A 25,139-nucleotide genomic window follows, 5' to 3' on the forward strand; every position below is an offset into this window, starting at 1 on the left:
CTGCCGAAATATTGAAGTATATTAAAATTTATTTTAATGTATATCCTAGTTTACGTTTAATTTCCTTAAATTATTTAGTAAAAAATAATTTTAATTAACTATTGTAAAGATATTTACATATCTTTACAATAAATTTGATATGGAACTTTTGAGCAATGTGCTCTATAATATTACTTTAAAACCCAAGTTTCACTTAGACATGTTGATTTTTTTAGTTATTTGGTTCCATAGCTATAAAACTTTAGACACCTTCCTCAGTCATCAGAAGAAACACAAATGCATATAGTTCAATAAAATTGAAACCCGCTTTCAATTCTGGATACACTCGACATATCTCCCCTTGGTCAGTTTATCCTCCAAAAACAGAGCAACACACATCTGATCCAATGAGCAAACTTTTAAGCATGAATTACAAATTATCAGCAGTACTTTTAGAAACAGTGGCTATAACAAAAATACTGTCAATGAAATTCTTCACAGGTCCACCTAAAAATAAAAATATATTACATTACAGTAAAACTTTAGCCATTATATACAATGAAGACTTATCAAAAAAGAAAAAAAAATACAGGATATTACACAAATACAACCTTAATGTCACTTTTAACCCCTTCCCCCTCCTCTCACACACACACAACATTAAAGAACTTATTTAATTCCACCAAGGATCCATTTCCTCACCTGGACTACTGAATTCATTGTACCTATTCATAATCATTTCATAAAGACTTTTTTTATTGAAAAAACCTCAGTAAAGTTTGAAACATGTTAAAGAGGTGACTCTCAATGTAATGTAAGGTAATATAATCAAGGAATCATGTTGTGCTTAAGAATGGGTACTTAGAATAATGTATTATGGAAGTGAACCACTCTTAATTATACAAAAAAAAAGCAAGCTGTGAGGTTATTTCATGTGCAAACTTGTAGTATTTTCTTATTACTGTTATTATGTCACACCTCCAAAGAGTCCAAGGATTCATCAAGGGAGGGTATTCTACTGTATCACACACAAATCAACATCTCCACTATTTACTATAACTTGCCATATATAGGTGAAACAGGACATTTGATTACTATCCAGAAAAAGGAACACAAAAAGGACATATAATTTAATAACTATAGAAAACCTATTCTTAATGATTGCATGCTGTATACTCTACACAGAAATTACTGGAAAAGCACTTGTTTCTAACATGTATGAACTTGGTATGAAGAAAAATTTAAAGAAGCCTGTGAAATTCTAATCAATCATCCTAATCTCAACTACAATGATGGCTTAAAAATCTTAAGTATATGACAGTCAACCCACACATCTTTTGTTCTAACAGGCATAATAATTAAGACTGTAGATCTCCAGTATAATAAATTTAGTTTGATCCTTTATCCAAGTGTAAGCAAACAAAGTTTGCGCCTGAAGTATCTTCAGGACTGAGGCAAGTCGTGGTAAAGGTGGACCAAGCTCTCCTCACTCCTTGTCTCAGATCTCCCATAATGCAAAGCACATCTCCTTGCAGACATGTATAATGCTATGCATTAAGGGAAGGGCCACTATCCAGACCGGTTTCAATCTTAATTGAGGTCTCGTCAGTGGGAGCCAGACCCAGAAGTGGTATACCAAGGTGGAAGCAATGGAGAAGTCATATTTACCTATACCAGTTGCCAAAAGCTGTCTCACCTTATTATTAAATTAATTTAATAATAATTGCTTCCACCTTGGTATCACCACTTCTGGGTCTGGCTCCCACTGATGAGACCTCAATAAAGGTCAAAACCAGTCTGGGTAGTGGCCTTTCCCTTAATGCATAGCATTATACATGTCCACAAGGAGATGTGCTTTGCATTATGGGAGATACTAATACAAGGAGTGAGGAGAGCTTGGTCCACCTTTACCACGAGTTGCCTCAGTCCTGATGATACTTCAGGCACAAACTTTGTCTGCTTACACTTTGATAAAAGATTAAAGTAAATTTATTATAGTCTAACCAAGTGGGAAAAAACTTCCAACTTCCTAGATCTCCAGTAATCCCTCACTCCAGGAATCACTAATTACTTCAGGCATAATTCAACAATAACAAACCTCATTCCTTACTTTCAACATTGATTAGGACACCACTAATGCTGTAGCATTACTAGTATTTTTCATTACAGAATAATGTCAGTGAATCTTATCTCTGGTGGCCATATAAAATAGGACTGTAGCTTTGGGCTTTTATTTTAAAGTCAGGATGGGATAAAGGCTGACCAAATTAGTAGTACTTTGGCATACTTTTTAAACTGTAATGTCATTTATTTCTCTGTATGTATACATGTATATATGTCAGATGATGATCTTAATATGAAAGCCAAAATATCAGGACATATTACTCCTAACAAGGTAGCAGTTTCCATGATTTTACCATGATGAATACTCTGATATATGCATTCATAACAAGTTGAAAAGAATGCTATAGTAAATAATTTCACAAATTGTTCAGAAGGAATAAAATTCAGTAAATGGATGTAGGGAATGATTCTGACCAGGTATAGCAGTGGGGTACTAAGATGGCAGATCTAGGTCTGTCCCCAGATTGGCTATCCTTAGTACTTTATCTCTATTAATGTGTCCTGTTTATCCAGCTTCAAGGTATCCTCAAATCAGTTTGTTGATATTATTAGTATCTAATTATGGGTCTACCTAAACCAACTACTGAGACGATCTGTCCCTTAATCCTCAGACTACGTTTAACCAACACCCTGCTTTGAGGAAGCTTAATACAGTCCCCTTATACACCTTGATCAGTCTGCCTGTTTGTGGGATGAAAATCCCTAAAGTTACCTGTAAGGGTAAAAAAAAAAACAAAAAAACTATCACCTCTATATCAGAATAAATTATTTTCAGTTAAAACTTATTTCAGAGAGATATTCCTCATGTCAATAATGAGAACTGATCCCAAGAGCACATGATCCATCATCAATCTTGATCGTGCTATAGAAGTACTTCTGAAAGATGAGATTCATAGCCAAAATCTTTTTTTTTTTTTTTTTAAGTTTTGGACATAGAAAGTAGAAAATGGCATATCGAATCAAGAGAAAGAAGTTTGGTTTATAAACAATAGAAGCCAGGCATTTGCAAGTAACTGCATTTCAATGTCTTTGGTATGCGTGTCAGAATTCCATCAGCTTCCTCCAGGAAGTTTTTGGTTTTTTGAAATATCTGCTTTAAAATTTTCAATGGACTCAAGTCTGTGTCTGTTAATGTTTCCACTTTGCTGTAATAATCTGAATGACAACAATTTAAACAGATAATTTAAAGCTTAATTACATCCATAATAATAATTTAACCAAAAATTAAAATATATATAAAGTTATATGTAGCGATCTCTCTCTCACTCTATTACATGACTCAAAAAAGCCAGAACCTCAGTTAACTGATCTTCAAGTGCACATTCAGTTAAATTGACCAGCTAATCTATTTCCCAATGCAAACAAATAATTAAGAGATCACTGCACTTGTTAAGTTATATAAAAATTTTAAAAATAAATAAATAAAAAGCACTGCAAAATTCAAGACAATTTTAATTTATAATACCTTCCAGTTTAAGAGCTGGCAAACTATTAGAACTTGTGCTTCTACTGAGATTAGAGAATGAACTAGCAGATGACAGAGACTGGATGCTACGGGATAAATCAGCAGCTATCTGTCCAAGACTACGTGCAACACTGGCTTGACTCTAAAGAATAACAATAAATAACTGCACATTCTATTATTGAATAATCAGAAAAACTAAAACATAACCAATCTTAAAAAAAAAAATTTGATCAAACAGCTGAAAGGAAAGAAGTTGAAAAGTAGGAAAGAAAGAAAAGAAATATATATTAATGAGATATGAATAAAAGTACTAACAACCAGGGCTCCAGAAATACAACTTGAATCTACTAGCCAAAAAAAATTTTTTTATTTTACTTGCTCAAGGTATTGGTCTACTTTATATAAATATTGTTACTTTTAATAAGGGAATACCGTGAGTAGACATAATTATAAAATTAATAACGGAAAAACTCACAAAAACTCAGGACTATAGTACAATTTTCTCCTGTGTCACAGGCACCTTCGGTACATTTTAAGCTCAAATTCAATATAAAAATTTCTTATTAAAAAAAAATTATATATACAATAAAAAGTTAGGAAAGATTAGATGATTTATAAAGTATTATTCCCATAAAGGGGATAAATGTAAATTGGATCTGTTTAGGTTTAGAGAGTGAAGTAAAGTTTCACACGTTTCTTTATAAAGCCGTTCCATGAGGAAACGACTTTTGTGAAGGACTCTTGTCTTTTTCCAATGAACTTGATGTCTAGTGAAGATGGCATGTTCTGCAAGTCCAGATTGTTCAGGTTTAAGGTATTGAATATAAGACTTGTGTTCTTCTAGCTAAATGATCTTTTTACGTGAGTTTTTCCGTTATTAATTTTATAATTATGTCTACTTGTGGTATTCCCTTATTAAAACTGATTTCTAGACTTCACAGAGAGTCTACTTCCAAACAATGTGCTAGATAAGGTAAAGTATTGGTAAAGAAGGCTAAATGCATTAACAGAATAATTTTCCTAAAGCGTTGTAAGATGGCTCAGGTTATTCCTACCTGTTGTAAACTAAAAGAAGTTTTTAGGTCCCCAAGAGCTCATCGGATCTATTTAAAAGCTAGTAAGTCTCTTTTAAATTATCAGCTACACGAAGCTAAATAATCTCTAGCTCCAGTTGCTTATCTTCATGTGGCCATTAACCATGCTACCGGCCAGGACGTATATGTACGTCCAAGTTACCATGGATGTGAAGTGCATATTAAAATTGTAATACCATTGACATTACATTGAAATATATGATGGATACGAAGAGTATGAGGATGCATATTTGATCCATAATGGCCGGCGAGGTGGTTAAATCTAATGGATTAAGAATTCTTGTAATGGGATGGATGGCTCCTCGATTAAAATATATAAGGTTAAATAAACTCCAACATTCAACTTCACCTTTTACTACAGCTGCCTTTAGAACTCTTCTGACTCAATGGGAATTAACTAAAATAATACGTTGGACCTTTGATAATGGAATATATATTGTTCCTAACTCTCTTGAAGGAAGAGATGGGAAATATCTCGCTGTTAACATGAAGCCATTCAGTGGATTGCAGAGGGTTCAGTCTCAAAATCTTTGGGTCCATGAACGAGCAAGAACATGGCCTGGATGGTAGTATATATAGATCTGGTCAAGGTTAGGAAAAATGCCCTTCCTACCAAGTCTCATACAGCTTGTGGTAGGTCTAATATAGATACACGTAGGGCTGGATGTGTTACAAGAGTTACAAAACATGATGCAGTATGTGCCATCTTAAAAAACCGACTAGAACAGAAAGAATGGTTAGTCAGAAAGGAGCCAAATATCATGACTAAGGCAGGCATATAAAAAAAGCCTAATCTTTTGGCATCAAGAGATGGTAGTGTTGTTGTCCTGGATATTCAAGTCTGTGGATTGAACCTAGATCTTGATTGGGAAAATGACGATAAGAGATTATTATTATGCTTCTAATCTGGATATTAAAAGACATTATTCAGAAGAATATGGCTCACTGCCAGCTTTTTTGCTAAAACCATCTGTAATAGAGGCATGTAGTGTGTAAAGTCCTTTAAGGATGCACAAGTGTTGTCTTAGTGTCCAAGATATCAAAATATTTACTTTCCCTCCAAGCCCTTCAAGGAACATTGTCACATGGCAAACTGCCATCTTATTATCTGCCTTCCTCTCTTTGTAATTGGATTACCAGTTTTCTCTCAGATTATTCCCTATGTGTAATGGTGGAAGGTATAGATGGCTAAGAGGAAGGCAAAGCTGAAGTGAGACGAGTCAAGAGTGGAAGAGGACAGAGAGTGAGAGTTGTTACACAGGAGAAGGCCATGGCATATCAGGATCTTTATGATCAATTAGAAACAAAGGAAGGACAGAGAAAAATTTACTGATTGGAAAAATTTAGAAATAAGGCATCAAAGGATATCTTACATGTGAGGCAGATCAAAAACTCTGGAGGAAGAGTATTAAGGAGGGATGTGGATATAAGAAACAGATGGAGAATATACTTTGAAGGGCTTATAAATGAGGAAAATGTGAGGACTCACAGAGAAGATGGGCAGCCTTATGAGGGGATCGTGAGGAACATCAATAGAGAAGTGAAGGAGGCCATAAAGAGGATGAAGAATGGAAAATCGGTGGGCCCTGACAGGATCCCAGTGGAGGCATGGAAAGCACTGGGGGAAGAGGGAATTGACCTGCTGTGGGACCCTTAAAGGTTTGCCAACAGGAAAACATACCCAAGGAGTGGAGAGAAAGTACTCTTGTCCCCATCTATGAGGGTAAAGGGGGATGACAAGACTAAGAATTACAGAGGAATAAAGTTGATGTCCCACACAATGAAAATCCTAGAAAGGATTCTTGATGGAAGACTGAGGAAGGATGTGGACATTGTAAAGGAGCAATTTAGCTTCATGCTTGGTCGATTGACAACAGATGCTATCTTTAGGTTACGGCAGATGATGGAAAAGTTCCAAGAGAAACAACAAGAACTACATCTCGTGTTTATTGATCTGGAGAAAGCATAAGATAGAGTGCCAAGGCAAGAAGTCTGGAGGTGTCTGAGGGAGAAGAAGGTACTGGAGAAATATGTCAGGTTGGTGCAGGAGATGTACAAAAATGTGAGGACAAGAGTTCGGATCTGCCTGGGAGAGACAGAAAGTTTTCAAGTGACAGTTGGCTTGCATCAAGGGTCAGCATTAAGTCCGTTCCTGTTTAATATTGTGATGGATGTGGTGACGGAGGAGGTGAGAGAAGATGTGCCTTGGACAATGTTGTATGTGGATGACATCGTGCTATGTGCAGAATCAAGAGAAGAAGTGCAGCTAAACTGGAAAGGTGGAGGAAAGTACTGGAAGAGAGAGGTATGAGACTGAGCAGCAGCAAGACAGAGTATATGTGTAGCAAAGTGGATGGCAGCCAGGAGACACATCTGGAGATGGAAGGAAATGTCATCAGGAAGATTATAGACTTTAGATACTTAGGTTCAACAGTGAAAGAGGATGGAGAGGCTGAGAAGGAAGTGGGATGCAGGATATAAGCAGGATAGAGGAACTGGAGAGAGAGATGGCTGGAGTGCTATGCAATAAGAGGGTGCCAGTCAATCTAAAAGGCAAAATCTATAGGACAGTTGTGAGACCAGCTACGATGTATGCCATGGAAACTGTGGCCCTGAGTAAAAATAACATTAATATCAGAGGATGGAGGCTGAGAAGGATGAGAATGCTTAGGCAGATGCAAGGTGTGACCAGAAAGGATCGTCTGAGAAATAACTATATAAGGGGAACGGTGAAAGTTACAAACTTAGGAGCAAAGATACAGGCGGTAAGGTTGAGATGAGGGAGGATGAGTATGTGGGAAGAAAGGTCATGCAAATGGATGTGCAGGGAAGGAGGAAGTGCAGGCAGCCAAAGAAGAGATGGAGGGAGCTGGTGGAGGAGGACTTGAGGATGAAGAACTTGGATGTGGTTACAGCTCAAGACAGGAGAATGTGGAGGAGACTCACTGAGAACAGCAACCCTACTTAAGTGGGACAAGTTGCAGCAGAAGAAGAAGAATGGTGGAAGGTATAATCTCTTCAGATTTTCCTGCTAATGCAGGTATTCCTCAGGAATCTTGTTATTTCTCAAACCCCCTTCCTTATAAAGGACCTCACTGACCTCAAACCCTATTTACAGTTTTGCTATTGATAACACTCTCCACTCATCCTATTCACATGTATCAAGCTTCAAGATCATCTATAATAAGTGGCATAAAAACTGATCTCCAACACCATCCTGCAATGGGGCAACACAACCTACTCAACTTTCAATGCTTCCAAAACAATTTTGCCTGTTTTCTCAAAAAAAGACCTTAGTTTTTCACTTTTTCACAAGAGGTTGTTTTGTTTCTCTTCTTATTCTATTGCTTACTTTGTATATATCTCGTATCTATCTAACCTTGAAATACTACTCACATGTCGGGGCTGGTTCATCTAAGACCTCTCTGAGAATTCTTAATGCAATTCAGAAGAGAGTGGTTCAGTTGACTGATGACACCTCTCTCTCAGGTTCTCTACAGATAATGTCTCACACAGTTGCTGCATTGTGTCTCTTCTACAGATATGGGTGCTGTTCAGCAGAACTAGCATCCATTATCTCAGGGTTTCCTCAAACTTCGTGCTAAAGTGGAGCCCTAAAGCAAGCAAAATTTTTTTGCAGAGCCCTCACAACTCACTCTTTAAAATAAACATAAAAAAAGGAAGAAATCAATAAAACTCTCACCATTTTACAATTTAGTGCGCCATAAATTTAAAAAATTTAAGTTCATTTTAATGACTACAGTGCAGTTGTTTTGAACAGCAGAGTTTATCAAAGTCTGGTGTGATGAATGTAACTTGGAGCATCATATCATTTTCTGCATTTAGACTGTTTCTATATTTAGTTTTAGTGGCTGCACATAGTGAGAACATCTTTACACAGAGATATGTTGTTGGAAAACATATCAAAAACTTCAAAGCTCAAAATACTGAGAAAAGCAATTTCTCAGTATTTCTCATATAAGTCAATCCAAAATGTTGAAAGTTCACTTTCTTTAAATTTATCTTTCAATTCATAGTTATTTGAAATTTCTATTAGCTGCTGCTTCTCCTCCTTTCTAGATAAATTAGAATTTTTCACAAATGATTACTCAAGGTTTCTATCAATGGAACTGGCAACACAGTAGAATGAATGCAAAGTATGGTAAAGTGAATGGGAAAATCAAAAACCTTAAACTCCACCCTTAAAATCTCTGGCCAATCTCTTGCTGTAAAATTTTATATATCATGCGTGATGAAGGCAAATGGCAACGATCTGTCTGAAGGTGTCTGCTAACAAAAAAAAAAAAAAATGCTCGCAAAAAAAAATAGCTATAAAACAAACAAATATCACATTTGATTCATTAATTTAAAATAAATAAATAATAAATAAGTAAATGTTTGTGAACAAGATTCGTGGTGAAGTCCTAGAATTTCAGTTGTGGAGCTTTAGGGCTCTGCAGAGCCTGTTTTGGGAAACCCCGTATTATCTGTTATATTCAGATTTATTGCTTTTTTTTTGTTTGTTTGTTTGTTTGTTTTTTCCTTTAGATGTACACAGTGCTCTACTCTGGTCACCCGAATTGTGCAGTAGCCACTATAAAACCAATCCCTCCATGTTTGAGCATTTCTGGTTGAATATCAGAATGCTACTCAAACCTGCCTTTCTACATTTCAGGTTTCTGACAGCATTTTTTTTTTTTTTTTAATCTCATCTCCACTACTGTAATGCCACCATGACTGCATTCTTCCTGCTAGATATTTTCTCTCAGTGTTCTGCCACCATTTTTCTTATTTAATAATTTTTCAAAGCAGTAATTCTAGATACCCAGTTTTTATGCCATCATTACCATCCCTAATTTCTTTCACAGCACTTTCTATTTCCTTTCCTCTATGCCTTTTCTGATAGCACCAGAATATTTTTCTGCCTTCATAATATTCATCTTCTATATGCTTCTCAGTGTTTTTCATGGTATATTTTTTATACTATATCTGAACCATGGATAGTTTGTCAGTGAGACTATAGGAAAAATTAAGTTACATTTTTAATTTCCCATTTTGAAATTTGCCTGCATGACTGTACTTCAAACTGTCTTTCATTCAATCTCCATGTCTAGTGTTGGTTACCATTACTATGTGTTCCTGTCATTGAACATAATCTCTTATATGAGAGCGTCTCCATAGCTTAGATGGTTTCGATGAGCCCTGTGGTTGGAAAGGCCCCAGGTTCGAATCCTGTCTATGATGAGAGGAACCTTCATCGGGTGTTTTCAATAAAATGGTGAGTTAGCCAGTCTCCTGTAGAGGTGGAGGTTTTTCCTCCTGGAAACTCTGATTTTTCATCCCTCAAAACAGGCAAACTAGCCAGAATGACACACACAAAAAATAGATATGACACTTGGGGAATAAGGATTAACCAACCCATTCATCAAATTTGGTTTCGAATGCTTGCATGGTGAAATGTGGTCTAAATGTAAACATAAATCAACAAGGAAGGAACATCTCATAGGTTTTTAAACTTATCTCATCTGATTTTGTCTTCACTAGTTTTCTAATGATGTCTCCTCTTGAAACATCAAATTTATCATGGTGTCAATTTTAATTTTGTTGAGTTAGATTATTCCGGTAGCCAATATTTCCTTACTCACCCTGGTTTCCTGATTGATGAAAACAGCAGAGGCCTTGTTTACTTGGGTGGTGGCCCCCACTCAGTCTGCAGGATGTTTGATTGTATTTTACCATCATATCTGTGTGCGTGATTTGATCCAGTACAGAAGATATCAGCCCAAGTCAAAATATTTCCAGACTATTATCATTCGATATTTAAATGGATACCCAGTAATATGCTCACCACAGGAAAGTGAGGACTGGACATTGTTCAGAAGCAACAGTTAATTCTCCACATTCATTCTAGGTTAGGTGGAGATTTCCCAATTATCTAGATTTGGTTCTTAAATGAGCCAGTAATTTTTCTTACTATATTATTCTTATAGATTTGTAAATTATAATGCTACATAAGGAAATTGTAACTGACAGAATCTTTAATAAAAATATTAATAATGCATGAAAAATACCTTTCGATGTCTTCGATCCAAGTAAAACTGGTGTTGAGATATAACCATAGACCAAATGCATTTTGTTAACAATGTTGTGGCAGCAAACCAGACATAAACAGTTACATTTCCTGGAGCAAGCGTGCGCCTGCTTACAGATACCCTATGGATAAAAATAACAAAAAATTAATTCCATTTTAATCAGTAATGAATATCATACAGGATTTTAGTCCTAGTTCTAAATTAAATTTGCTGAAGTATACATTTGAATTACACTGAATTTTATCTTCACAAAAATTCTCTTAACCCTCTAGCTAAGTAATTACTTTCAAAACTTTTCAAATGTTTTTGAGATGGAGCAGAATGGTGTATAACAAATATTTTGTTTATGAACTTGAGTACTACCTCTGCTCACCAATCCACAGTTTATGAATTTTTATACATTTCTACTAAACTATTTATCTGTCTCCCTACCTTCACTTACCCAAACAAGAAAATTCACTATGTTCAGAATATAATCCATAGATGACAATTTACATATCTTTTAGTGTTCAACTGGGGGGGGGGGGGTTTCAAACCCCCCCCCCCCCCCAGTTCCAGACTGGTAGGCCAGTTCTCATTGAATTATGATGACTCGAATTTAGAAAACTCGAAGGTTTTTTTTTATACATTTCTACTAAACTATTTATCTGTCTCCCTACCTTCACTTACTCAAACAAGAAAATTCACGATGTTCAGGATATAATCCACAGATGACAATTTACATATCTTTTAGTGTTCATATATATATATATATAAATAAGCAGTTTATAGCAAATAGTTCTTAGGATTTATTTTTTCTTTCTAATTCTCTCCTTGCTCCTTGGCAATGTTTTTTATACTTGTACTGCACCCCTGATGCATCCCCCTCCCCAAGTTCCAGACTGGTAGGCCAGTTCTCATTGAATTATGATGACTGGAATTTAGAAAACTCAAAAGGGGTGGGGGTCCCCCGCTGAGGAATTAGATAAGTACCAGATTGACATAATAGGGGTGACAAACAAAAAAGACAAAAATTGGTGAGATCTTTCTGAGAAATAAATACAAAATGTTATATTCAGGCAATGACAATCAAGGAAAAGAAGGAGTAGCCATAGTATTCAACACAAAATACGAGGCAAATCTTCTTGAATGGCAAACAGTCTCAAGGTTTCTAAGGTTTCTACTAAGGTAAAAGTGGAGGAATTTTTTGATGCTTTTAGAGAAAGCAACTGACACAATGAAAAAGGAAACGTTGGTCCTTGTTGGAGATCTAAATAGCAGAGTAGGAAATGATTGTCAGACATACAAAAATATTTTGGGAAAATTTGGAGAAAAGAGCAAAGCCAATAATAATGTTCAATACCTGTTGGATTTCTGCTCAGGACATGGACTGGTTATTACTAACACCATGTTCCAACATAAAAATATGCACAAATTCACATGGAGAGGCAAGGAATAAGAAACGTCTCATTGACTATGTTATTGTTGATAGTGATGTTTTCTCCCTGGAGCAGGACACCAGAGTGTACAGAGGATTTGAAATTGGATGTGATCACTATTTAGTTTTGAGCAGGATAAAACTGAGTTTCATAATGAAAAGAATAACATGTAAGAAAATTTTAAAGCGAATAAAAGTTTAGCAGCTCTCAGATGTGAACTGTAGACTAAAATACACAAAGATTATTGAAGAAAAAATTAAAGAGAACAGGAACCACACCTTGGAGATTCAGTGGCAAACACTGAAGAAAACATTGAATGATTCTGCCAGAGAGGCATGGTGAGGTTGTCTGCAAGGATAGAAAAATCAGAACTCCATGGTGGACACAGGAAGTTAAAGAGGCAGTGAAGGAAAAGAAGAAAGCATATCAAAGTTCCTGGCAAATAAGTCAGCTTGTGCTCTTAGAGAATACAGAAACAAATGTAAGAAAGCTAAACACTGTGTAAAACTAGCTAAACAAAAGTCATGGGAGGACTTTGGCAAGAATATAGAAAATAAATATCAAGAAGGTGGTAAAATATTCTGGAGGTTGTTGAAGAAGCTTAGAAATGGAGGAAAGAGAGCCGTAAAAGGAGTTAGAGATGATAAAAGTGACATGAAAATGGGAAAAAAAAATCTCCTTGAAGTATAGAGTAATTACTTCGAAAAATTGCTAAATAAAACAAGCAATGATAGCACTGTGGTAAAAAAACACTCAACAGGCGTACAGTCAGGCATACATATCAATATATGAAGTAGAAAAAGCCATCAAAGGCTGGAAATGCAGAAAGGCAGCAGGAATAGATGATATTCGACCAGAAATGCTGAAGTATGGTGGTATAAGAGTCTTACAGTGACTGCACAGCATAGTTCAGAAAGCCTGGACAGAGAGACAAATTCCCGATGATTGGAGCAGAGCTCTAATAGTACCCATATATAAAAAGGGAAATAAAACTGAATGTGAGAATTACAGAGGTATCTCCCTACTGAGTGTTCCTGGCAAGATCTATGCAAGTATACTTGAGAAATGGTTGAGAGGAATTGTGGAAGAAAAGCTTGGTGAAGAACAACTGGATTCAGACCAAATAGAGGCTGTCAGGATCAAATCTTCACTTTACGACAAATAGTTGAGAAAGCATGGGAATAAAACAAAGATCTGTATTTAAGTTTTGTCGATCTGGAAAAGGCATATGACAAGGTGCCAAGAGAGAAGCTATTCAATACGCTACAGTTATATGGTGTCAATGGGGCATTATATCAAGCAATACTTAGTCTCTATTTGAGTTGTAAGTCAGCAGTTGGAATTGAAGGAAGTACACCATCCTTGTCTCACACCAGATTTAATGTGAAATCTGGTGTGAGACAAGGATGTACATTATCCCCTCTGTTATTATTTATATGGATCACATTATGAAGAAAAGTGGTATTAAACATGATAACAGAATTGGAGATGTTAATGTCAGCTCCCTTTGCTTTATGCGGACGATGTTATACATCTAAATAAATCTACCAAGAGCTTACAAGATTCCCTGACTAAACTGAATAACTGTTGTAATAGATATGGTATGAAGGTCAGCAATAAAAAGACAAAGACAATGAAAATAGGCAGAATCATTGAAAATGTCAACTGTGTTTTGAATGGAGAACCGGTGGTACAAGTAAAACATTTCAGCTACTTAGGCACGATTTTTACTGAAGATGGTAAATTAAATATAGAAATAGACAACAGAATCAACAAAGCTGGTATGGTTGGAAGTCAATTGAATAAATTCATATGGAATAAGAGAGAAATTAGTCGGAACACTAAATTAGCTGTATACAGGACAGTGTTCAAACCAGCTTTCACTTATGGATCTGAGAGCTGGGTCAGAAATAAAACACTTGACCAAAGACTAGAGACTACAGATATGAGAGTCCTGAGAAAAATTAGAGGCATGAACAGATGGCAATAATGGCAATATCATATTAAAAACGAGGATATCAGGAAAGAACTTGACATTGTCAGCATCCAGGAATGCGTTAGCAGACCTAATCTCAGGTGGTATGGTCACTTAAACAGAATGGACGAGAAAAGATTAGCAAAACAAGTATTCTCTGCCAGGTTGGCAGGAAAACGACCCAGAGGAAGACCAAGATATAGGTGGATTGATACAGTACAAAGTGCCTTAGACGATAGAAATATAAGATCTGATAATGTTGGAGTCTTGACAAGTAACAGACTGATTTGGAGAAAAATTGTAGATAGGAAGTTAGTAATGATGTAAATTTTTCATGTAGTACTATCATATCCTGTACACCCCTTGAAGGTACATGTCAGAAATTTGATGATGATGATGAAGATGATTTTATAAAAAATTTATAAAAAAAATTATTTATTCTTTTTTTTTTTAATAGCAGACACTTACTGTGTTGTGGGATCACAGATAGCATCAGAAAGATCATCACATTCTTCAATAGGTTCATCTATAGCATCTTCATAAAGATTAAAACTACTCAGGGTATGTATAACACTAATGTCAAGAAATATAAAAGAAATATTATTATTATTAATTATTATTATTATTTTTATTATTATTATTATGTGACACCTCCAGGGAGTCCAAAGACTCATCGAGGGAGAGTGTGCCAACAGCATCGAACGATTGATCCCCTTCCAACTACTAACCGCGCTCAAACTTGTTTAACTTTTTGCGTGAGTCATTAGTAGCAGAGGCTCTACCAATCGACCAATCTTCGCTGGCATTTATTTATATGTTCAGATTCATATGTGAAAAGAATTCCTATAGTTAGCATTTTAACCAAAATATAAATCACACAAACAAACAAAAAAAAATCACACTAACTTCCTAATGTTAAGTTAGTTAAATTTTAACTAACTTAACATTAAAAACATCAAAAATACTCAATAGGCTATTCTTGTCTGTAGACATGCAGTTATAATGCCACTGTTAAGAACGTTTTTTTTTTATTTTTTGATTGAATGAATGTTTTTTTTAGGTTAATTGGTGTATTTTAGTAAATTATTATATTTTTTTAATGGATTTATTGCATCAGCACATTTAGTCACATAACTGTAAAAATATTGTTAGTTTTTACTAGTCTTAAAAATTGGCAAGTGTTAAAAACATTTCATATTTCTTCTTTTACAGGACTGATCTAACTTCTTGAGTCCGTCATGAAGTTTGCACTTTTTTTATCCCTGAAAAACTTTGCTGCATGATTCTGTAGCTGAGTTTTGGTTACTGTTTTCAAATTCTTTCATTTATTTTAGCCAATAATATTTTTAAAATGTTATACACATTTTTCTTTTCAATTGTTATTCATTTTTAGTCTACTCAAACTAAATGGTGATCAACTTCCTAGTTCATATCCCCTGTATACTTTTGCATCCTGAATTGGTAACGAAGATATCACTATCAACAATAACATAGTCAATAATGGTTTTCTTATTTCTTTATGCACATTTTTATATTGAAACATTACATCATGGTAGTAATGACTAGTCCATGTCATGGACTCTAGGTACTTACATTATTATGAGCTTGGGTCTTTTCTCCAGATTTTTCCAAAACATTTTTATATGTTCAGATTCATTTTCTATTCCTATTTAGATATCAACAAGAACCAGAATTTCCTTTACGTCAGCCACTTCTCTAATAACTCAAAAAATTCCTATCTCCAAAAAAGTCTAATTTTATAATTTTCCCATTTTGAAATTAACAATTACAAGATGTTATAAGATCTGTAATGAAATTTGAATTAAAAAAATTAAATGCAACAGATGCTCTTGAAACAAAAACGTTTGCAAAATTATATCACTTTCTTGAAACATTCACTTAGTTGACATTATTACAATATGCATATTTGCAATATTTACAAAATAAAAGAAAACATCATGTCAGTCAAAGCTCATGGAATACTTAAACCAATAGACCTCTATCCACTGATCAATTCCATGCTAAAACTAATTTGGCTCTGCTCTCACTAAACATCCATTACAAAATCAGAAATTCAACATTTTTCATTAACCTTTTGGAAATTATTAAACATCATCATCATCAAATTCCTGCCATGTACCCTCAAGGGGTGTACAGGATATGATAGTACTACACGAAAAATTTACATCATTACTAACTTCCTATCTACAATTTTCCTCCAAATCAGTCTGTTACTTGTCAAGACTCCAACATTATCAGATCTTATATTTCTATCGTCTAAGGCGTTTGTACCGTATCAATCCACCTATATCTTGGTCTTCCTCTGGGTCGTTTTCTTGCCAACCTGGCAGAGAACACTTGTTTTGCTAATCTTTCCTCGTCCATTCTGTTTAAGTGACCATGCCACCTGAGATTAGCTCTGCTAACGCATTCCTGGGTGCTGACAATGTCAAGTTCTTTCCTAATATCCTCGTTTTTAATATGATATTGCCATTGTTGCCATCTGTTCATGCCTCTAATTTTTCTCAGGACTCTCATATCTGTGGTCTCTAGTCTTTTATTTCTGACCCAGCTCTCAGATCCATAAGTTAAAACTGGTTTGAATGCTGTCTTGTATACAGCTAATTTAGTGTTCCGACTAATTTCTCTCTTATTCCATATGAATTTATTCAATTGACTTCCAACCATATCAGCTTTGTTGATTCTGTTGTCTATTTCTATATTGAATTTACCATCTTCAGTAAAAATCGTGCCTAAGTAGCTAAAATGTTTTACTTGTACCTCTGGTTCTCCATTCAAAACACAGTTGACATTTTCAATGATTCTGCCTATTTTCATTGTCTTTGTCTTTTTATTGCTGACCTTCATACTATCTATTACAACAGTTATTCAATTTAGTCAGTGAATCTTGCAGACTTGTAGCAGATTTATTTAGAAGTATAACATCGTCTGCATAAAGCAAAGAGCTGACATAAACATCTCCAATTTTGATATCATGTTTCTTTTTTTCAGAAGAAAAATATTTATGCTAAGACTCCTCCTCATTATTCATGAATGGATTTGCCAGTCCTGCTCATTACTGCAATTCTGTTAAGCACATAATGTGGCGAGCACTGTTGTTTTCTGAGTTTCTGGACAAAGTGAGCTAAAATGCAACTTATCCTAAGAACATATTCCACATACTACTTAGACATAAATGAGTCTCTAGTTCTGTAACCTACTAATAAAAAAGAAACTGACCAGAAATCAACAAACAAGAAAATCTAATCACTCACTCAAAATATGATGCAAAATCATTTGCCAATAAGCATCACATGCAATCATATCACTGATTTTTGTTTCATTATTAAACAAATTTAATTAAAAAGATTATTAGACTGATGATGTAGGAATTACAAAAAGTCGAGAGGCATTTAAAAGAACATAGGGAAGAGAAGAAAGTTAAGCATCAAAATGAGATAAAAAAACAACAAAAAATAGAATGCAGTAAGATACTGTTTAATGAAAATCAGGTAAGTAAAGTTGATTATAAAAAGAAGGGTATTATTTGGTATAGTGATTCCATCATAAAACAAGGCATTGATGACCAGGCTATTACTATGAGTTTCCTGAAGCAAAAATCAAAAATATAACAAATGGAATTGAAAAAAACAGAAAAGAAAAGTAGACAAAAGTAGTAGGTACAAAAGTGTTTTGTACCTACTAAAATTAATTCTAGTAGGTACAAAACAATTTAACTAGCAATAAGTTCAACACGAGAGAAAATATTATTATTATCTAACTTCCATGGAGTCAAAGAACTCATCGCGGGAGGTCTATACTCTTATGCCAAAAGATGAAGCCCCGCATTAAACCCATTCACAGTTTCCAAAATCACCACACTTTCAGGTAATGTATTCCACTCACCAACACTCTCCATGCAAAGCACCTGCTTCTCACTCCCCTGCTTACCCTCCTTATACAGCTTCCATGGATGGCCTCTAGTTCTACCCTTGCATTTATGAAATATCTCCTCCACATTAATCTGGTAACAATCCCTCACCAACTTATATCTCGATCATATCCTCTCTTCTATTCACAAGGCTATGCAAGTTACATTCTCCCAATCTCTCCTCATATCTGACATTCCATAGACCTGACTTCAACTTAGTAAACCTCCACTACATCCTCATCTCCCTAAAAACCAGGGGACCAATCTGTGCACAGTAGTCCATATGAGGCATGATCAAAGCCTTATATATCTTGGCAACAACTGCATCAGTTGACAGAATATGAAAGGATTGTTGGGGAGAAGCAAGAGTGAAGAGTAAAAACTGTTAGTATATAACCTAGATATGGCAGAAATAAATTAAGAAGAATGGCTATATTGGCAAATGATTCAATGAATAGGCTATGTGAAAGAAATGGATGCAAATTTTTGGATGTGTGGAGTGAGTTTAAAGGATTAATGGATTTGTATAAGAGGGATGGCCTACTTGAATGTGTTTGTTATCAGGAATCTGGAGAAATTATGAGCCGACATGAGACTAACACAAAGTCAGGAAAACTAGATTATGATAAGAGGAAATGGGGAGAATCTGTAAAAAAGAGCGATCATGTTATGTAACTGTTAATGACAGGAATGTGTATTATCATGGACATGATTACGAGGAAAGACTATTGTGTTTTCATCTAGTTCAAACTTATGTAGACACCCTTGCACATGCTTAATAAGTAAGACATTAGATAAGAATAGAAGTGGCTAAATTTATGGATTTTCGATTCAGAAAAGGTTACAAACTAAATTACAAACCAGGAAATTATGAACAACTGAGAAGTACACTAGGTTCAGTACCATAGAAAGGATATTGACAGTGCATGGGAAGCATTAAAAGAATACTTAAATGATACAATATCAGAATTGTGTCCCTACAGTTCAAAGAATAAACAAGTTGGGAGTGAAATGGACATGGAGTCTTATCAAGCAAGAGATTCTTAAGAAAAAAAAATATGTAGAAGGAGGCTGTAAGTAATGAAAATTATAAGCAGCAGGCCAGAAAAGTACAATTGTATAGAAAGCTGTCTGAGTATGAAAAGAAACTGTTCTGCAAACTAAAAAAATAAATTTAAAAAAAAAAAACCAAGATAATTTTATTGTTAATGGTCCAAGTAAAAGAAAGAATGAATATGAACCAATGTAAAAGTAAAAGTGTCCAAGTAAAAGAAGGAATGAATTAGTTGACCAATCTCTTCTGCTTGAAAAGCAGAAGAGATTGGTCAACTAATAGTGCCCATTTTGTTAAAAGCTACCAACCTGGTGCATGTAACAATGAGTTCACTACTACTACCTCTGCATGAGATGAAGAGACTCATGTGTATGAAGAAGCACTAGAGCTGTTGCACAAACCAAATAAGAAATCAGAAATTGGAGATGGTGAGATATCAGCATGGATGCTAAAAGAGTGTTCAGCTGAACTACATAAGTTCAGCATGAACTGAACTACTTAATTACATAGCCTGGTTAAAGAAACGGGCTATGTAATTAAGTCTCAGAACAGGGATGAATTCACAGGAATGGAAAGAATGTATGGTAATCCCATTGCACAAGGGTGGGGAAAAGACTGTTGTGTCTAATTATCAACCTATCAGTATCTCTGGAATAGTGGTGAAGATTTTGGAAAAGTTGGTACAAACTCTCATAGAAAAGTGGATCAACAGAGAATCTGTATAGATTCTCTGATACTTTGCAATCAACAGCATGAGTTTACTAATCGAAGAATATCAGTAGACTGGCTTTTTCATTTTATGGAGGGTTGGTGGAAGATGAGAGGATATCCATGGAATTTGAGAATAAATGCAGTCAAGAAAGGAATGAGAGCTAGTTGTTCATTCATAGTGGTGCATGATTCAAACTGATTGCCTTTGGTGGTGATGAGCACAGGTAGCATGAATGAATTCAAGAAAAGGTTTGACAGAAGGTGATATTGTCTTCTCAATGAGTCCTCGACACCCTAGAGGTGTCTCATATTATTATTATTAAACTTTATTAATTAAAATTAAGAAATGTAACTTGAAAAAAAAATAGCTGAGAGGACCCTGGCTTAGAAAACAAAAATTATAATTAATTTACTTTCAAAAGATAATAACTGTTGGATGCACACTAAGATATTTTAATGAAATTGCTGTATCATAACTGTCTAACTATCATGTATACCAGCAAATTAAATTAAACTAGTTCTTACTTTTCTTCTTTTTACATATATACTTACTGCCTTCCTTCATGTACTTCAATGGAAAATTTTCTATCACGATAATATATATTATCCAGCTGCTTCCACAAGAAGACCTTTCAAATAAGAAAATTTACTTTATTCATTTACCACGAAAAAAAACAAAAAAACATAATAGCCCTATCTCTCCAAAGAGGAGCTGAGGTTAGATTTATTATATTCAATGACCTATTACAGATATGACTTTTTTTTTTTTTTAAAGAGAGAGAGAGAGAGAGAGAGAGCAATTAATTCTACAATTAATCAACATAGTCCATTTATGTTCTTCAGCTGGTCTGCATTTTGCAGGAGGAAAAACAGAACAAGGAAAAGATTTTAAAAGCTCTACAAACATGCACATCCAGTGAGATAAGCTATTGGTATGATGAAATAGTTTCATCTTCAAGTCAGCTACAATCCAGGAGTAAAAACAACACATGCTTTTTTGATTTATAAAACAAACTTCAAAGTGCTAGTATTCATCATGAAACCTTGTGCAGAATAATTACAACTGAAATTTATAATGCTCTGCACGAAGTTTGTAGAGATGATACAGTAATCTGCAACACAATATCATGGTGGACATTGTTCTTCTATGACAAGCACTGAAGATGATCCAATAAGTAAATCACTGACCCCTACAGATGCCACACTGGTGGTTATCATCAACAGCCTGCTAGAAACATGAAATCAAAAATGAAGAAATATCTCAAGTCTTCATTTGTAATTTCATCACAAATTCTGGTAATTTTGAAGAACAGAAAGCTGTTCTTCAAAATTACCAGAAACTGCTGAATCATTATGAGACCAAAGGAAAACAGTTTTTGAACAGATATATTGAAACAGACAAAACATGAATACAAGATTTTCAATCAGAAATGAAAAATTAATTCCTCACAGTAGAAACATCAAAACCTCTCCCTGTCTAAAAAAATGTCAGTGTCAACAAATGAAGGTTAAGTTAATAATAATAATGGCTTATATCAAGAATGAAGTGATGGTGACAGAATACCTGTAGGGTCAACTGTGACAGTAGCCTGATACAAGAAATTTATGCAAGACATTTTTGTTCCTGAAAATCCACTTGCTGTCTTTGCAGCAAGACCCCCTCATTTTGAAGAACAAGTGAGGCCATGCTTCACATGAAGTGCAGATATGGATGACAAAAACTTCCTCCCCTTCCCTCTCGCCATACAGGCCCAACATGAATTGTCTAGACTTCAATGTATTGCTTAATTTGAAAAAAAAAAGCTATCACTGATGAGGTCTCTGCTAAAGGGACCCAGCTTATCAAATACCTTAACAAAAAGGTTTGCTGACAGGAATACAAAGCTTATCAAAGTTGGATAACATTAATCATGTAGAATGAAGATTATGCTAAAAGTCTGTGAACATATTTTGTTAAATAAATGTTTGGCTTAACCACAAGAGCACAGTGTGCATAACTTCTGAAATGGCTGTTATATTTCAACTGGATGAACAGGATTTTCCTTATTTTATTTATTTATTTTTTTAATTAAGTGTTTGTGCTGTTATCTACTAATATGCTAACATAATTGTTATGGAATAATGTTAAACAACAAGAATGCAATAATGACCAAATCCATGAAAATAACTGCTAAATCAATGTACCAACCATATTGGTGTGCTGATCTTTCAAAGTAAAATTATACATTCTTGTTGGTGGTGGTGGAATAGGAAGGGGAGGATATCTAATCCTCATTGATCCTACCTGCTGCATATTCCACTGATATATACATAACAAATACAGTTCTAACCTACACAAATATTTACAGGAGAACTTTCTACATAAATACAAGCAGCCACAGTCAACTGCATATGCAAATTACTTGCACATTCCTTATCAAGTCAACTTTTTGCATTAACTTTACATTAGAGAACTGCTGTTTTGTTTTTAAAAAATTCTTAAGTTTGATCATGTTTTCACTCTGATAAGAAGGTTTGTAACAAGCTTCTGCATGGCATGATTTACTATCTAGTATTATAGAGGTCTTTTTTTTTTTTTTCCCAGCAGGTCCTTGAGCTAAATGATATTTGGCACAGTCAAGTGTGTATATTAGTGCCTTCACATGCAATGATGCGCTATAAGTTTTGTGGCCTCAGGTGTGTTGATACTAAAAAGTAAGGTTTTACTCTTAGAAACTGAATTGAATAAAAACTTATAAAACTCACATACCATCCTCTGATATCTGTGTTAGCCTCCCACTAACCATGCTATCAGCCTCATATCCATTCCCCATTTACTCTAATTTATGTAACAGTCAAATGCCTTTGCAATGTCCAACAATATCATGGTGTAACCATTTCCTCGATTGAATTTCACTATCATTTTATTATCAAATGTGAATAAATTACCAAGGCAGGACCTACCTTTTACAAAGCCTTGCTGTCCCCCATAGAGTAACATATTCCTATACACCCATCGCTGAATTTTAACTTTAACCAACTTTGATAATACTTTAACCACCACTCCTGAGATAATAATTGGTCTGTAATTTGCTACCTGTTTTGGACCTACCTTTATGTAATGGAACTATCTTACTCTCTTTCTGCTCCCTTGGAATCTTGAAAAAGAAAAGACTTAGATTAAACAACTTTGTCAGAGGCATTGCCAGTTCTCTTGCACATAGACTGACATGCTGTCCTTGTCCCACTGATGTATTTACATCGATAACTTTCAGTCAGATCTAAATTCCTCATTAACTTCTAATTTTGATGGTTGAAGTTCTTCAGCTATCAGTAGTAACACACAGCCAATCTCAGTCTCATCCTCTATGGCATTCTAATTGTGCCAACTGGGATGACCTCAGGAATTTTATGTCACTTTTCCATGGTCAGATTACTGCTTTTGCTCTCCCAATCCAAACACCTGCACTGAAATAATCCTTACTGGAATGAGAGCCTTCCAGTAAGGCTCTCATTCCTCCAGGAATGAGAAGAGCTAATGTTCTTCCTCCAACTCCTGCCTGGATGATGAAAGCAAATCACTTCACATATTTCCACAAACTGCCTATTGCATGTCTCCTCTGAACTTTTGTCAAAAAGACAGAAAACCCTCATTAATCTTGATACTAATAAGGCTCCTGGTCCAGATGTATTCCACCAGTTGTGCTTAAAATTTGCGCTCCAGAACTGACACCCAACCTCTATCGCCGTGTAAACTATCATATTCTACATCTATCTAACAGCATGGAAGCAAGCCTTCATCCAGCCTGTACACCCCCCCCCCCAAAAAAAAGGGAAACAAAAGTCAGCCATCTATTCATCCACTGCTCTCACTTCACTATTTTCAAAAGTGATGGAGAAGGTTATCAACAACAGGCTTCTTCATTACCTGGAGACACAACAGTTAATTAGAAATCAGCAATATGAATTCCATCATTCTCATTCTACAGCCGACCTCCAAGCTAATCTCACCCACCTTTGGACATGGCCATGGAAAGATTTGAAGAAACTTATGTTATCGCTCTCGATATTTCAAAGGCATTTAATTGTGTCTAGCACCAAGGGCCCTCCTGAACAAACTGCCATTTTATAACCTCTCTTCTACACTCTGTGATTGGATTGCCAGCTTCCTCACTAGTCGTCAATTGTGTGTCATAGTGAATGGCTTCCTCTCATCACATTTCCCCATCAATGCCAGAGTGCCCCAGGGTTCTGTGCTCTTACCCATACTCTTCCTCCTTTACATCAATGACCTCCTTTCTCTGACATCAATACTCTTCATTCCCCTTCCTCATTTGATAAACCCTGCAGTACTCGTCTCAAGATCTCCCATAACCAGTGACTTGAACACTGACCTCCTCCACATCCTCAAATGGCGTGAAGACAACTTAGTAAATTTCAATGCCAAAAAAACTCACGCGTACCTTATTACCTACAAGACAAATCCTATCTCATCCACTCTCGTTTTTGATAAAGTTTCAGTTGCCCTTCAAGATCAACTTTCTCTTCTTGGGTTGACTGTCACATCCAGTTTATCCTGGCACAAACATATTACTTACATAGCCTCCTTAGCATCTAAAAAGCTTGGTGTTCTTTTCTGTTCTAAACAATACTTTTCTTCCTCTCAGCTCTTAATACTTTATAAGTCTCAGATCTAACCAACTTTGGAGTAGTTCCCACATTTGGGATAGAGCACCCAAGACCAACCTAAGAATTCTTGATGATATTCAGAAGAGGGCAGTCTGCTTAATAGATCACCCTTCCCTCACAGACTTCCTTCAGTCACTTTATCATAGGCATGAAATTGGGCATCTGTTTCAGCTCTCTGACTTTTCTATAGGTATTTTTATGTACATTATTCCTCTGAATTGGAGGCTACCACTCCTCCATTTTCTTCTAACCATATTAGAACTAAAGCAGCTACTGGCCAACATCCATACACTGTCCACCCCTGAACACACCAAACAGAACCTGTCTACTCCTCAGTAAGTAAGCAAACTCAAAGATGAACATTAATAAACTTCAATGGAATCCAGACCCAGAAGAGATACTAAGATAAGGTTAAAATAATGCAGAAATCATATGTCCATATACAAATAGCGAAAAGGAGTAACCAGTACCGGACCAAGATAACTATGTGCCCGGGGCAGACTCCGTGTGTGTGATGCTCCTAAGTTTTTTTTTTTTTTTTTTTTTTTTTTTTTTTAATACTTAAGTACTTTCTATTGTAAGTATAAGTATTTTTCAAATTATTAATAATTTCATAGCTTAATTATTT

General features: G+C 35.3%; 1 protein-coding gene across 5 annotated transcripts in view; it reads right to left on the reverse strand.

Annotated features, from left to right (window-relative positions):
- Positions 1 to 25,139, reverse strand: part of LOC150108490 (uncharacterized) — a 385,253-nt gene that overhangs the window by 105,101 nt on the left and 255,013 nt on the right. For 4 of the 5 annotated variants that reach the window (XM_090415899.1, XM_090415897.1, XM_090415898.1 and 1 more), the window contains 4 exons: positions 20,396 to 20,472; positions 14,616 to 14,720; positions 10,734 to 10,875; positions 3,569 to 3,710 (listed from right to left, as the gene is read on the reverse strand). In XM_090415899.1, coding sequence (XP_090272025.1) covers positions 3,569 to 3,710; positions 10,734 to 10,875; positions 14,616 to 14,720; positions 20,396 to 20,472 — 466 coding nt within the window. The remainder of the gene's footprint in view (positions 1 to 3,568; positions 3,711 to 10,733; positions 10,876 to 14,615; positions 14,721 to 20,395; positions 20,473 to 25,139) is intronic. The other variant, XM_090415900.1, reaches the window with a different exon arrangement.

This window comes from Typopeltis vanoorti, chromosome 3, assembly GCF_054136105.1.
Source record: "Typopeltis vanoorti isolate ZY-2024b chromosome 3, IOZ_Tvanoo_1.0, whole genome shotgun sequence".
In the NCBI taxonomy this organism is placed as follows: Eukaryota; Metazoa; Arthropoda; class Arachnida; order Uropygi; family Thelyphonidae; genus Typopeltis; species Typopeltis vanoorti.